This window comes from Lissotriton vulgaris, unplaced genomic scaffold, assembly GCF_964263255.1.
Source record: "Lissotriton vulgaris unplaced genomic scaffold, aLisVul1.2 SCAFFOLD_630, whole genome shotgun sequence".
Classification (NCBI taxonomy): domain Eukaryota; kingdom Metazoa; phylum Chordata; class Amphibia; order Caudata; family Salamandridae; genus Lissotriton; species Lissotriton vulgaris.
The window spans coordinates 127,415-141,679 of NW_028252722.1; the positions used below are offsets into that span (position 1 = coordinate 127,415).

Sequence of the window (14,265 nt, forward strand, 5' to 3'; positions counted from 1 at the left end):
CCACCCGAGGGCTTCACGAAGCCCGTGCGTCTATTTTTATTTCCCAATTTTGCAGCGGATCCGTGGGTCCCCCTGCAAATTTGCAGCAATATCGAATGTAAACATGTTTTTAATTCCTGTCGTGGTACCTGTGGGACCTCCCCGACCATATCTGGGGGGGTCAAGGTATTCCTACACTGACCCCTTTTCTTTTAAATTTTTTTGTGGGATTCAGCTTCAAGCCAAGCCCCAAGATGGTTGCCAACATTTGCTGGTTGAAGTGTTGGCAGGCAATCACATTTTAGAAGGATTCGCGAGTCCACTCCAAGGACTCATATCCCCAGATATCCATATATTTAAACTTAGATAGCTCTGAAACTACTGAACGGATTTACACCAATCACAAAAAGCACGCTTTCTGGACCAACATCTAGCTTTCTGCCAATCTTGGTGTAATTCCGTTCAGCAGTTCGGTCTGAAGTCGTGTACAAAAAAATGAAAAATCCCCATAGATATAACATGGGTAAAACACATTTTAGGGACACCCCTTTTTTCTTTATCCCACTTGACGAATCACCCTAAAACTTTTAACACAGCAACTGAACCAAAAAGGGGATTAAAAAAACAAATTCGTAAAGATTCGTCAAGCGGCGCCAAAATTATTTGCAAAACAAAAAAAAGCTTTTCCTATAGAAACTTTGGTCCTAACTATAACTACGTACATATATATATTTGCGGGGAATCTAATATGGCCTGTATGGAACCAGTTGCTGTCAGTTTGCTGACCCAGGCCCCAAAAATCATGAAACATCACTGCCTGTATGGAAGTGTGAATCAAGAATTCAGGCATTGGAGGCCGAATGATTGGCTGTAAGCTGGGCATGCTGCCTTCAGCCTGAGAGAAACAGGGCTGTTCGCAGTACTTATGTGGTTGGCTGAAAATACTTTGAGGTACATGCTGGAGCACTACAGTGGGTGAAAAGTAGTGTGGAGTGTAGTCCAATGAGGATGTTTAAAGAAGCATTTTCAAAACATGCAGGTTTAATTGGAGCCTTGGGACCCCCCTTGGGAGGAGTCATTGTTTATGCTGCAAAAAAGTCTTGCACTGAATTTCAGAGTTCAGGTTCTCACAAATAGGTCCCTTAGAAACTTGATGTCTAGACCCTAGAAGATGTCTTCAAGAGCGAGTCAAGTTAGCAAGGACCATTGTCTGTCTGTGCAGGGATGCACTGATGTTTTAGAGTAGTGGCTCCTAATTTTTGACTTCTGAGAGACCCCACTTAACCATTACTGAAATCCACAGACCCCCACTAAATCATTATTGGAATCTGGGGACCCCCACTAAGTCATTACTGGAACTCAAGGACTTCGGCATAAGTATTTTTCATGATTTGAACTGCAAAACTAATTTAAGAAAAGACCGGTTTGTTTTAATTCAGGGGATGTGGCGACTGCTGGTTGCTTCCAACTGCCTATCCTCCTGTACTCATGTTTGCCTCTCCTCTGTGCTTTGCGAAGCTACACTATATTGGAGAGCCCACCAGAAAGAGTGTGAGTTACACTGCAGAGAGCAGTCCACTTCAAACATTAGCTCTCTTTACTGTGATTCATGACAGTTGTCCACTTCAGTACTAAGGAAGCGGGTCAATCTGTAGTTTCATCGCATTTAAAAAAAATCATTTTGTGTGCTGGGTAATTTTTTACTTATTTTTTTCAGACATATGCTTGCCACATTTACAAAGCAGTGTATATATAATTTCTATTACTTGTAAATCTTTTAATATATATTGGATCTGTATGCAATACACAAATATAGAAATTAAAAACCATTACTAGAGGGCCAATGCTAGAACAATGGGCTTTTTTAAGATTTGTTCAAAGATGAGGACACCAGAGATCTAAGTGAAGGTTTATGATTTTAACCAAGCAACACTGAGGGGATGGTCACCAAATCAGCAATATCCCTTAGTGACTGACAGCTGCTTGAGCAGCATGGTACAAAAAGTATTTAGGGGTCCCAAATCACTAGTAAAGGAAAACTCTCCTCACCAACAATAAAAACACAGGCACAATTAGAACGTTGCTGTATGATACCCGTAGGTATGTGTTTTTCTAATGTAATATCTCAGAATAGTTATTGCCTACTAATGTGTGCCGTTCTATTTTTCTGGTGTTTGAAAAGTGAAATCCATTGTGAGTAAATGTATTTGTCCAGATTTAGTGGAGAGAAGATGCTCACGGTAGCCTGTTTCCAAGCATTTTTAAATTGTGTCATGTGAGATAACTGAAGAGCAGGTGTACTAAGTGATTGTCCCAGAATGCAGCAATGTGGTGAAGGGGTAAATCTGTGCCTAGAGCACTGTCGTTCAATTGCCAGTGCTGACAGTTTAGCCATTCGACCACTTTTTCTGAATTGTGTCATCATTTTAGAGGCGTCTAACCCGACACAAAGATATTGACAAACAAAAATTCAGTTCTATGCTTATGGACTGCTAAACGTATTTTTTAGAAAACAAAAGTGATCATAAAAAAAGACATCTACCTGACAGTCACCAAAAAGAGGAGCTCTCTGGGGGAGACAGTTACAAGCATTTTATACCCCATTTGAAAAGTTTCAAGAATAAGGTCACCTGGACTTAGGTTTCTTTTTTAATAACAAGCAGATACAAGCATTACATTTTGTGGAACTCTGAAATTCAGAGCAAGTGACCTTCAAAGGTACATACGGAGGATAGGAGCAAGGCTTCTACAAACAGTAATTTTCTACCTATTGTAGTCTAGTGGTGAAGTCAGAGTTGTTGATTAATAGTCTAACAGAAATGGCCACAGCATGTTGCACACTTAGACAGTAGCATGACTTTACTTTCATTGTAGAAGAATGAGAAATGTGAACTGCACTTGTGTTTTCAGCTCAGAGTAATTCTTGGTTTTCTTACACTAATAAGACTCAAAAGTGTTATTTGTTGTTATTGTTTTTGGGGGGTGGGCGTGGTGACTCTGTAGCCACCAGTGTAATGCAGCTGACCCATCTGGGAGGGACGGTGAAGCGTGTGAACAGGATTATTCCATCCGATGCTTAAGTTGAGGTTGGTCTGAAAAAAGTAGGTTCAACATATGCTTTGTGGCAAGTCCAGTAAAAATTAGAATTTCTTGCAAATCTTCACACATAACATAGTATCCCATATCATACCCTTTCAATGAATGCCATGCGATCCAGAACCTGTGCAGTGGTCTTAAGTAGGTTCATGCAGGCTCTCACCAGAAGCACCAGCTTTACACCACCACATCACTGTTTTCTGGATCACCTCCTATGGTGCAAGGCTTGCAGTTCTTGGCATGGTATATACGCATGCCAACATTTTAAACACTGCACGTTTTGTTTGGTGAATATTAGGTCGTCTTTGCGGTTCTTGAAGTTCATGTTAATTTTAGGTTTCAGTTCAGGTCACAACTTGCTATGTTCTTTGTAAAAAAAGAAACCCGCAAAATGTAACAGGGAATTGGGTTTGCCATGGTTGCAGTGGGGATTAAATGGAATACTCTTAAACTCTGCAGCTTTGAGATGTTGATGTTAAAAGCAAACTGCAATGTTTTCCCATGTTAATTTCTGAAATCCTATCTCCAATATTTAAGGCCTTTTTATTAGTGCAGCTTTTGTCTTTTGGACTGAGTAGCTGTGGTTCCTAACTTGCTACTATCTTCCCTGCCATTGTCACAGCTTGCTGCTCTGGCATTTTGTACTGGACTCCCTACTTCATCTTAGAAATGCTAAAGGCGCTTTTTCACCCCTTTCCCCAAATAAACGACAAGCTTTTTGTAAGGAAGGAACAAGGGGCTTGGTTTTGGAAGAATAAAAGAGTCTCACACAGTTATCTTAAGGTATACTGAAATGTAGGGCTGCAATGTATTATGAGACTTTATCTTTTATTGTACAGTTATTTATTGATTTAGAATGTTCTGTTATTATCTTTGAGCGGATTACGTTGGTCCTTTAAAGATGCACAAATCACAATATAAATCTCTGGAAGTGTTTGTCGTTGCGTGTTGGTGGCATTCCCCCCTTTTACCTTTCTAAATTTACTAAATACATTTTTTAAATTCATTAATTCATTCCAGCCAATACAACATTACCAAGTGTCACGTGCACAGGTGTATGTATAAGTTCATTTCAGTTTTTCTGATATAAAAAAGAAAACAAATCTTCCCTTTCAACCTTTGTCCCACCCCTCCTCTCTCTGAATCATCCCTATGCTTTCTCTCTACTATGAGCCCCCAAACATCCTTCTCAAACTTTCCCCTCCTTTTTAGCCGTCTCCCACCTAACAGGCACACACGCCCACTACCTAAAAAAACAACTTAGTAATTTCCCTTACAATCTATTCCCATCATTCTATCCCTACTCTAAATCTAAGAACACAAGAAATCAAGAGAGAGAACAGACCTTTTCACAACAATTTTAATTCTTTAACCCCTTCCATGCTGGTGACGAACCCCAGCCGTCACTCTCTGCGGCGCTCGTGTGCTGATGACGGCTGGGGTTCGTCACGGCCCCGCCCTGTTCTTTTGTTTACCGCACAGCGGCGGAAACGGCCCAGCATGGAAGGGGTTAATAAACCTTCACTTGAACTTAAAAAAGAGAGAGAACAGACTCAACACAACTAATGCACAAAGAAAACAAACAAAAAACAACATCTTTCTAATCTACTATTAACCTCTAATCTTGGGTTCTGGAGTAGAGTGCTACTCACTGCAAAGTGCTTTAAGGCTTTGTGAGGCGTAGCAAGTGCTCTATAAATACAATTTACAATTACAATATGTGTTATATTTTCAACATGACAAACAGGGATGTTGTACAGGCGAGATTACATTATGCATATATACCAGCACCGTATTCAAATAATGATGGAGAAAAAGAACAAATAATTCAACTCAATATTAAAAAAAAGCATTCAGTTTGGGTTGAGCAGTCAATATTAAAATAAAAACATATCTAGTATTACATTACAGTTAGTGCTGTCAGATTTTGAGATGTTGAAAATTGGTTAAGCATTCAGCAGACATACCTACAGCTGCTGCTACACACTGGGATTAGTACTGGTGTTTCCATGGGAGAGAAAGCTAACAAGAGAAAGGAAGGATCCACCTGTACCCCCTACACAGGTTCCACCAGTAAATATCTATCAAGATCTCCAGTAGTCCTGTCCCGCACAGGGGCATGCACCGTTCTACTGAGAACCAACTTCATTAGTCTTCTGTGGTCTATCATTATTTCATTCAATCCAAGGAGAAGCTCATTCTGTGTAAGAGTTGAGTTTCTGGTATCTACACCAGTGATCCAAACTCTAAATACTCAGCATTTTGCTTCACACCTCTTAGTCACATCATGTATCTACCTTGATGCACTCCGGTCAGTACAGATTACCAGGCCACAGCAATATTTTGCTTAGCAATTACCTAGGCCAGATAATGAATTTACATTTAGTTTACATGTTCTGGAGCCTAGTCGTAACGCCCGACAGACACATCTCAGGTCTAGATACGAATGGCATGCCAATCACAGCAGTGAACAGTTCGGTCACAGTCCTCCAGGAAGGCTCCTATCCTGGAGTGGACTAAACCATATAGTAAAATACTGCATTATAAATAGCACATCTACAGCACTCACAATTAGTTCTAGTGAATACTAAAAGGCATTTTGCAGTCAAATATGTATTACATAAAAACGTGAATTTTAAAGGCTTAAAACTGGTATTTTGGTAAACACGTGCAATTTCGTCTTGCTGAGCCCCAGTCTTAATAAGAACGTTACCGGGTCAGGTCACTTTAATCAAAAAGAAGTTTCATGAAACAGAAAAGCATTCTGAGCACTTTTCTGCTCTCTATCAACTGTCACCACTATTCTTCAGAAAAGTCTAAAGGTAAATCCTTAAATTTCAAGGTAGGAATTGATGTTGATGATTAATGTAAAAACAAGTATCAAGTGTTTTCTGCCAACCTGCAGGTCTAGAGGCAGCAGTGAAGGGGAACAAAGAAGCAAAAAAATTAAAGGTGGAAGAAACCATGAATACAGTGCTGCAAGAGGAGAGCTAATCTTGTAAGACAAAGAATGTACAGTACCAAAAGCTGGTTGGCATCTTTCTACCTGCCACTGTAGGTTCAGCAACTGGATCCGCGGAAGCCTGTGGTTCAATGTGAGCTTTCAGATCGTGCTTTGAATCAACAGAATGGAAAGGGTTCCAGTGTTCTGGGCTGAACAATGCAGTGATGTCACAGTCACTGGACAGGAGAATGTTTAATGAATTGATGTCATCTTAATGATTAAACAGACCTGCTGTCTGCATGCTCTGACATGTCCAGGTCATGAATATACCAGCCGACAGTGAGAAAGCTCATAATTCAGAGAAAGCAAAGTACTGCTGAGTGTTTGTTTGGTCCAAGATGTGATAGTAAGCACTGGCAAAACCAAAAGATCTGGCATTGATAGCCAGCCTTTTGGCTTTACAATGGATGCTTTATTTTGTCATGTTAAAGCTTTACTGTTAAGTTAGCTGCTGGGCATTTGCCAATCTAAAAAATACTTTAGCTAAAAGCAAAACTATACTTTTAGTCTCAAAAAGCTAACACTGCAATAGCATTACCCGCCACTGAAGGGAACTACTTTATGTGCCGGTGTACTTCTTGTGAAAGGGTGGAATGTCGTCGCTCACTGTGAAGTTAGCCAATGGCTGAATTGTGTTGGACCATTGACCTATTCTGGATGCTACACTGGGTGGAAGAAATTTGTGAATGACACCAGAGACCAATGGATGAAGAGTGCTGGCTGAAAGCCCCTATAGGTAAACATTATATATTACATTTTAATCAAACCCAAAGGTCGTGACCTTTCAACTGCTTCCTAATTTATTTCAGTGATCTAAGCCATTTGTTTAATTCCTTAAGTTTGCAACTAACAGTTTTACTTTTGGAGAAATTAGTTCTTCTTACAAAGATCGATCAACAAGGCACACCTACCTCCACGCTTTCCAGAGATGCAGAGCGTCTCAGCTGATTTTTTCGGTTCCCGTTAACCTGGTGCTCTTGCATGTATTTGCTTGATTCTGCATTCGCAGCCTGTAGCTCGGGCCTTGAACGACGGCCATATCGCTTGCTTCCCTTCACAAACTTTGGTTTCACTTCCTCTGGAATAACTGGGGGTGAAAACATTATTTACGGTTATTGATAAAACCAAGAACTGATCTGTCACTTAGTAGGTTAGCAGTGCATGTAACACAAGAATATCTCAGAAACCCAGCACTATATAATGACTTACTACATCTATTTATCAGCTACGGTGTTTCCTCTAAATTCTAACCAAGTACATTAGCACACTGCTACAGGGATCAGTTACCCCTTATGCTGATCACCTCTAACCACCTCATTCAAATTTGCATCACAATGAAAAATCAACCTAAAATGGGCTAAGACATTTGTTGAGGACATCATGTAGTTCTCATATCCTAAATAACTGAGTTTTCCTTCCCAGAGCCTATTTGAACCCACCTATAAACACCTTTGTGCAGTAAGGCAGTTTCTCATTACATGCTGCTCAGCCATTGGTACTTAACAATCATAAACAAGCATTGTGTGTCGCATCAAAGTGACATGAGAATTGTCCCCTTACATTACCTACTTCATCCTCATTATACTTCACAACAGTGAACCGGAACTCCCAGTTGTGAGCTGAGTTAAATGTAAATGTTGTATTACTTGTATAGCGCCCGAATCACACCACATAGGGTCTCTCCGGCACTTGTACGAATACTGCTGTGGAACCCTTCCTGGCTTTTTTCCAGTGAGGCGCCCACTCCTGGGCACCCCCAAGGTGCAGCCAGTCCTAACGTTGTTGGGGCCGTTGTGGAGATTAAGCAAGCTATTGCCCAGAGTTACAGAGTGGGGCCCATGATTAGAATAGGCACCGAGGCGAGAATTATCAGGTCCGAGGAAATTGAGCCCAAGACCCGCCGAGGTGGGAATTGAACCCTGGTCCCGGGCCAGACCTCTGCATCAGGGTCTCCCGCTCTAACCATTGAGCCACACTTCTTCATAGTTAAGGTTAGTAGAAGGTTATCTGTATGAAAAAGAAACCATCAGAGAGACCCAACTTTACGCTGCACTTAATTGCTTTTCTCCTCCATCTGGACGCATCTTACGATTTCCAAGCTGTAGGAAACAATTTGGATACAGGGTTTGTTTAGAAAGATATTTTTTGAACTCTATCTAGATCGCAGGCTAAGATGTGACTTTCTATTGATAGCCCAATATATAACTTCCTCTTCAAGAAAACTGTACGTTTTCACTTAACAGTTGTCATCAACTAAACTGTACCCAATGCAGGGTTGAAAGCCCCAGTAGCTTTGTCCTGCCTTACTTCCTATTTCAACATTTCTTACTGACCTGGAATTTTTCTTGCACAGGAAAGTTGCTTCATGAGTTCCATGGCAAAGGTACTTCCATTATCTTTGAAACAAGCAGTTCATCAGGAAAGAACTCTACTCAGCTGTAGATGGGAGGTGGTGGTGATGGTGGGGGGTCAAGGCCATTACATGGTTTAGAGTGGGGAGGGAACTGATTTATACTCACACAGGAGAACCCTTTTTTCCTGCACCTCCTAGTTTGGGGCCTGCCTCCTGGCCCTCTCTGATCGATCTATGTAGTGTGCCATGATTGATGGTACCTCCCACCTCCCCTAAAGTGAAGTGTGTGTCTTAATATAATTTCCTAAAATGTATATGAAGGGTTAGAGTACCCCACACTGTGTACCCAAGAGCATATACAGCCACAAGAAGGTGGGTTTCCATATTAGACAGTACAGGTTTTGAGATGGTTGCATCCCTTGTGCCACTACATGTACACGGGCTGTGCATTCACTCTCACACCTCACAGGCCACCAAAGCCAGGTTACAGTGTGTTTGGTTTAGACTCAATAAAGTCTTAGTGAAACAGGAAATGACTTGGTGCTCACCTTAATGGATCACACCAGTTTGGCAAGGCCTAGAGTAAGCAACACCTCAACAATGACTGTGGTCAAACTAATGGCCTGGCCCTGGCTACCACCGTAACAATAAAATGTGGTGACTGCCCACCCTAGTTGGTTAGCTCTGGGAGAGGCCGGATAAACCAGAGCAACAGTTCCCAATTGCCTTCAAGACGTTATGGATTAAGGGAGAATGAGATCATTAACAAGGCTTTTCTTTGAATCTCAAATTTCAAGTTCGTATTATCGTTTGCAACTTGCTATTCTGTGCACCAGCTCAGCTGAAGGACAGGACTATAGACCGGAATGTTGGCTGCCCTACCCTACGGATGGAAACGGTACAGAGGAAAAAAGACCTGTTTTTGCGGTGAACAATAAGGAATTAAGGGCCAGATTCCTCAAACAAAAATCCGCTAACAAAGGGCCAGATTCGGAGAATCTGGCCCTTTGCGAGCGGTATTTTTGCATTTGGGATGCATCATCCCATATGCAAAAATCGCAATTTTAGAATCACTAAATTGCGATTATTTGCATTTAAGGAATCTCAATTTGAGATTCCTTAAATTCAATGCATGAACGTTTTTAAAATAGCGAATTTTCTAATAGGGCACGCAGATTACCATGAAGTACAACTTCATCGTAATTTGCAAAAACTTTAAAAAATGCACTAAAGTGCATTTTTCTAAGTTTCATGTTGCTCACACACATGCCCTAAGGGCATGTGTGTGCGCAACATATGTGCACATATCAATTTCAGGGGTGCAACACGGTGTCCTTTGGACACCCCTGCACCCTTGAATTCGCAATCTCAATTTGCGAATCGCTAATTGCGATTCGCAAATTGAGATTGTCTTCCCAGTCATTACTATGGGCCTCAAGGCCCATAGGAATGAATGGCGAGGTATTCCTTAATTGCGACTTGCATTTTTGCGAGTCGCAAATAAGGAATTCTTAGAAATCGCTATTTTTTAAGTGATTTCTTGATGCATTCCATTTTGCAATTCCTTAATAGCAAATCGGTATTTTTCGCTATTAAGGAATCGCAAATTGGGTTGTTGATGCATCTGGGGGTAAGACTGTATTGTGCGCTCAGATGCTGATTTATTTACCTTAATAATAAAAGACCCATTTTCAAATGACTAATGCTGCCTAGGCAGTAAGCTGCTCAGGGCTAGAGACCCTGTGTCACAACCAAGGACAACTCAAAGAGCATAATTTTCTAGAACTGAGCTTTCACTACTCTCTTCATACTCCACCAACAGAAAGAACGTGTTATGCACAGACACCAGAAGTGAGAAGGAAAAGCAGAAGCAACCTAGGGGTGAACCGTTGGTAAAAAATGGATTGCCCAAGGTGCTCATCCTTCCCCATAGCCAGTCCTCCCTTATTTGTCTGGAATATTAGATTGAAAACCTTGCCCTGTTCCTTCAGAGCTTCCCTGGCACTACTACATTTGAACACAGAATTGTATCTCCCCTGCACGGATGCTCAACTATATTCCGCTAAACTTTGAAAAGTGTAAAGACCAAGATCACCACACAGGGTGAGACAGATTTCAATAATACAACTTTGCCACTAGACTTCAGAGCAGCTGATGAATCACTGATAACTCTGACAGGAGGCTTCTAGACACAAGACATTGATAGACTGCTTTGCTTATCTGCCCTGGAGATCAGAAGGCACCTAGATAAAACAACAAATAAATAAACCTGCGCAAAGAGGCAAAAGGATATTCAGAAAGAAATAGAACACGAGACTTGGAAAGGGATATGGCGCTTAAACTCAAGCATACATGTTTGCCAAAAATAAAGAAAATGGCTACACAGTTTGTTGCAGATGGTATGTGTTGTAACTTATGTACTATTGGCTCTTTGGTGTTCCATCCTTGACCAGGTCTGATGTCAGTGTACCATGGTTACTATGGAACATCAAGAGTAGAAGGATGAGCTCTTGAGATAGTGGTGGAGCTGTGATGTCTTAGTGGTGGAAAGAAATAAAGAGCTCAAGATAAACTGGCCTTTTGAAACTAATCATAACATTGGCAACAAGCTTCCTGAGAGGGGCGGGCCACCACCAACACCCCTCAAGGAATCCTATTTGAACCCAGCTTGCGCTTCCATTTCGGAAATTGATACGTAAAGGAATGTCAAGCGATCTTATATTTTAAACATTTAATGAAGTGAAGCGATTTTATAATTCTCAAGAAATCTGGAGTACTGTCAAGTCTTTGGGAAATTATTGCTGACACTTACCGTTCCTTAACGGTCAAGACTGTCGCAAGCATTACCTTTGCGCTCATGTCATTCCATACCGAGAGCTGCCATAGTACGTGTGGTCCTGTACGTGAGCTTCAGAGTCTCCTGACATTGGTGGCATGTGGGGAGCTGGTATGCGAGCACGAAAACGTTCAGAAGTTAGCCGCACGAATATGCTTGTAGCTCTATGTTGACGTGTGTGAAGAGTTAACCCTGCATGTGTCACTAGACAACCACGCAGCAACGTCCTCTCCCCACATTCAGTACCAGCAGTGCAGACTTCGTTTACGGCACTGAATGACTATTGGCGCTTCTACATGTTTGGACAGACGGGGAAATTAGTCTCCAGCTCATGAAGAACTGTATTTCTGCCTCTTCAGTTGGCACATTGGAAGATAAAGATTGCTCATCTATGATTTGCTGGCGGCTGCAGTAAATTTCAACAGTGTTACTGAAACTTTAACTGGATTCCTAGCATGGTTCTCTTATTTCTGCATGTGTATTCTGGACCAATATTTAAATTTATGCGATGCAGGCACTGTTGTCGTTATTTTAGTCGGTCATGTGGTTTATTGATTTGGTATTCTCGTTTTAGTTTGTTTTATCAGTTTTTTCTATAATTAGTTATTTGGAGTAAGCATGGCTGTTACTGGTATGTAACAGCCTCCAACATTCTTAACTGACTGTGGTGAACCTTTATTGCCCTGGAAGAAATGGAAAGGTTAATTAGATTCATACTGTACAGCTATTGGAGTAGAAAAATTTTCAGCTGCAAGGAAGCAAGAAATTTTGCTTCATAACTTGGGTATAGAGAAACACAACATTAGGAAAGGTTGGATGAACTTTCCATAGGCAATGGTGAAGGGGAACCAAGCGACTTATACAAGATGTCAGTTTTAATGCCACATATAAATATTGTCATGGAGATGCACAAATTCTGCACAAGAACCCAAGCCAAGGGGGAGAAGGTTGGGAATTATATAGCCTTCTTGAAGAGTTTGGCCGGCACTTATGAATTTGCAATTTAATTGATTCGCTCATTAGGGAGCAATTGGTACGTTGCACTAATGATACCCGAACACAGGAAAAGCTCTTAGCTAAAAATTTCACCTTGAAAGAAACAGTGGACATTGCCGAGGGTATGGAGCACACTTTTGGTTGCATTAGGAAAATACAGGGTTCCCTTCCACACTCTGTGGAAAGAGTTAACAGCTCTACTGTAATCAAAGGAAAAAGAGAGGGCATTACGGGACCCAACCAAGTTTGGGATGGGCCAGTTAAAAATGATAATCAAGGGGAAGACTCCAAGTTCAAATGTTTTAAATGTAGTAGTTCCACTTATTTGTCAAATGTAAATTGTTATGCCCATAATGCTGTTTGAAGAAGTTGTGATAAACAGGTGCATTTTGCTTGTATGTGCAAAAATGTTAAGGTACATGAGGTGACAGAGGCTTCTGACATCTGCCAAAAAGCTATTCTGCAGTGGTACCCCCTGTTTGGGGTGTGATGGGTGGATGGTGAGATCGATGAGGGCCAAACCAAAATGCCTAAGTGTGAGATGGTTATTGGGGGTAAGATCCTTACTTTTCAGGCTGACTAGTGTTCTCTGTTCATCCTGGTAAGTGCCAAAAAGGGGGAAAAAGTGTTTAGAGATGAAAAGATCATATTGTTACCACCAGATATAGGCGGAGTGGTATGATGGCATGAAAATACACTTAATCTGTTACACGGTCATGAGCATCAATTTTAAGGGCAGAGAGACAGTGGGAAAAATCTATGTGGCTTTGCAGGGTAGTAATCTTCTTTGATGGTACCCCCAGATAGATTTGGGAATCATTTTAAATCCCAATTCTCCTTGTGATTGAAAATGTAGGTGAAGATTTGAATGTGGTACAAGACTTTCATGATGTATTTAGAAAGGAACTGGGTCTGTTAAAGGATTTTAAATACAGGATTGTTCCAAAAGAGAATGGCAACCCTGTGGTACACAAGGTGAGATGGTTGCACAATCTAATGTTGAAGCCCTTACAAGAAGAACTAGATAAACATTTACGCTTGGGGTGACTTAAGAGACACAATCTTCAGAGTGGATGGCCCTCATAGTTTTGGCCCCCAAGGATAATGGTAATAAATTGAGAATGAGTGTAGACTTTAGAGATCTGAATCAATGCATTTTGGTGGATCGCCAACCCCTACCAAACATGGCTGAAGATTTGGCTATGTTCAAGGATGCATGTGTGTTAAGCATGATGGACCTTTCTGCTGCACTTGAGCAAGTACAATTGTAGGAAGACTCTAAATCACTCACCTCCTTTGTCACAACTCTAGGGGTGTTTAGATTCAGAAGGTTACCTTCTGGATTGACTTTGGTGGCATCTTGTTTCCAACGGCTTATGAGGGATGTGTTGAAGGGTGTGGATTTGGTCATGCTCTTTCAGGATGACATTCTAGTGTACAGCAAGGACAAGAAGAGCCATGACCTCTGTAGGAAGGTGAATTTCTGACTATATGGTTACCCCAACGTTTTGCCTAGTGTTTAGCTGGTTTTCTACTTAGTTGGCATGGGATCCTGCTAATCAGGGCCCCAGGCTATCTGCTCTTACTGTAAAATGGACTCCATGTACTTTAGGTACATCTCCATTTGGATATTGGGTCACCTTATGAGCCCCTGTATAGTGTACCATAGGTACCCAGGGCATAGGTGCATCCAAGGCCTACCAGGGGCTGCAGCATGTATTATGCCAACCCTGGCTGGCCATCCAAGTTGACACAACTGGCTGATCACTCAACTGGGGCAAGGTCGTGTAATCACCCCTTGCTTAGGTATAGTATCCCTATACCTACCATTACACATAGACACATAAAGTGTCTATGTGTAATGGTAGGTATAGATGTCTACATGAGCCCCCTCGCAGACATCGCACGCCAGCACAACCTCAACATCATCTCCTACGCCGACGACACCCAGCTGATCCTCTCCCTTACCAACGTCACCGCCAGAGCCAACCTTCACGAAGG

General features: G+C 41.5%; 1 protein-coding gene across 1 annotated transcript in view; it reads right to left on the reverse strand.

Moving 5' to 3' along the window:
• LOC147662058 (ninein-like protein) overlaps window positions 1–14,265 on the reverse strand; it is a 270,575-nt gene that overhangs the window by 122,596 nt on the left and 133,714 nt on the right. Inside the window, exon 4 of the mRNA XM_086951142.1 lies at window positions 6,991–7,166. Within this exon, the coding sequence (XP_086807268.1) occupies window positions 6,991–7,166 (176 nt within the window). The remainder of the gene's footprint in view (window positions 1–6,990; window positions 7,167–14,265) is intronic.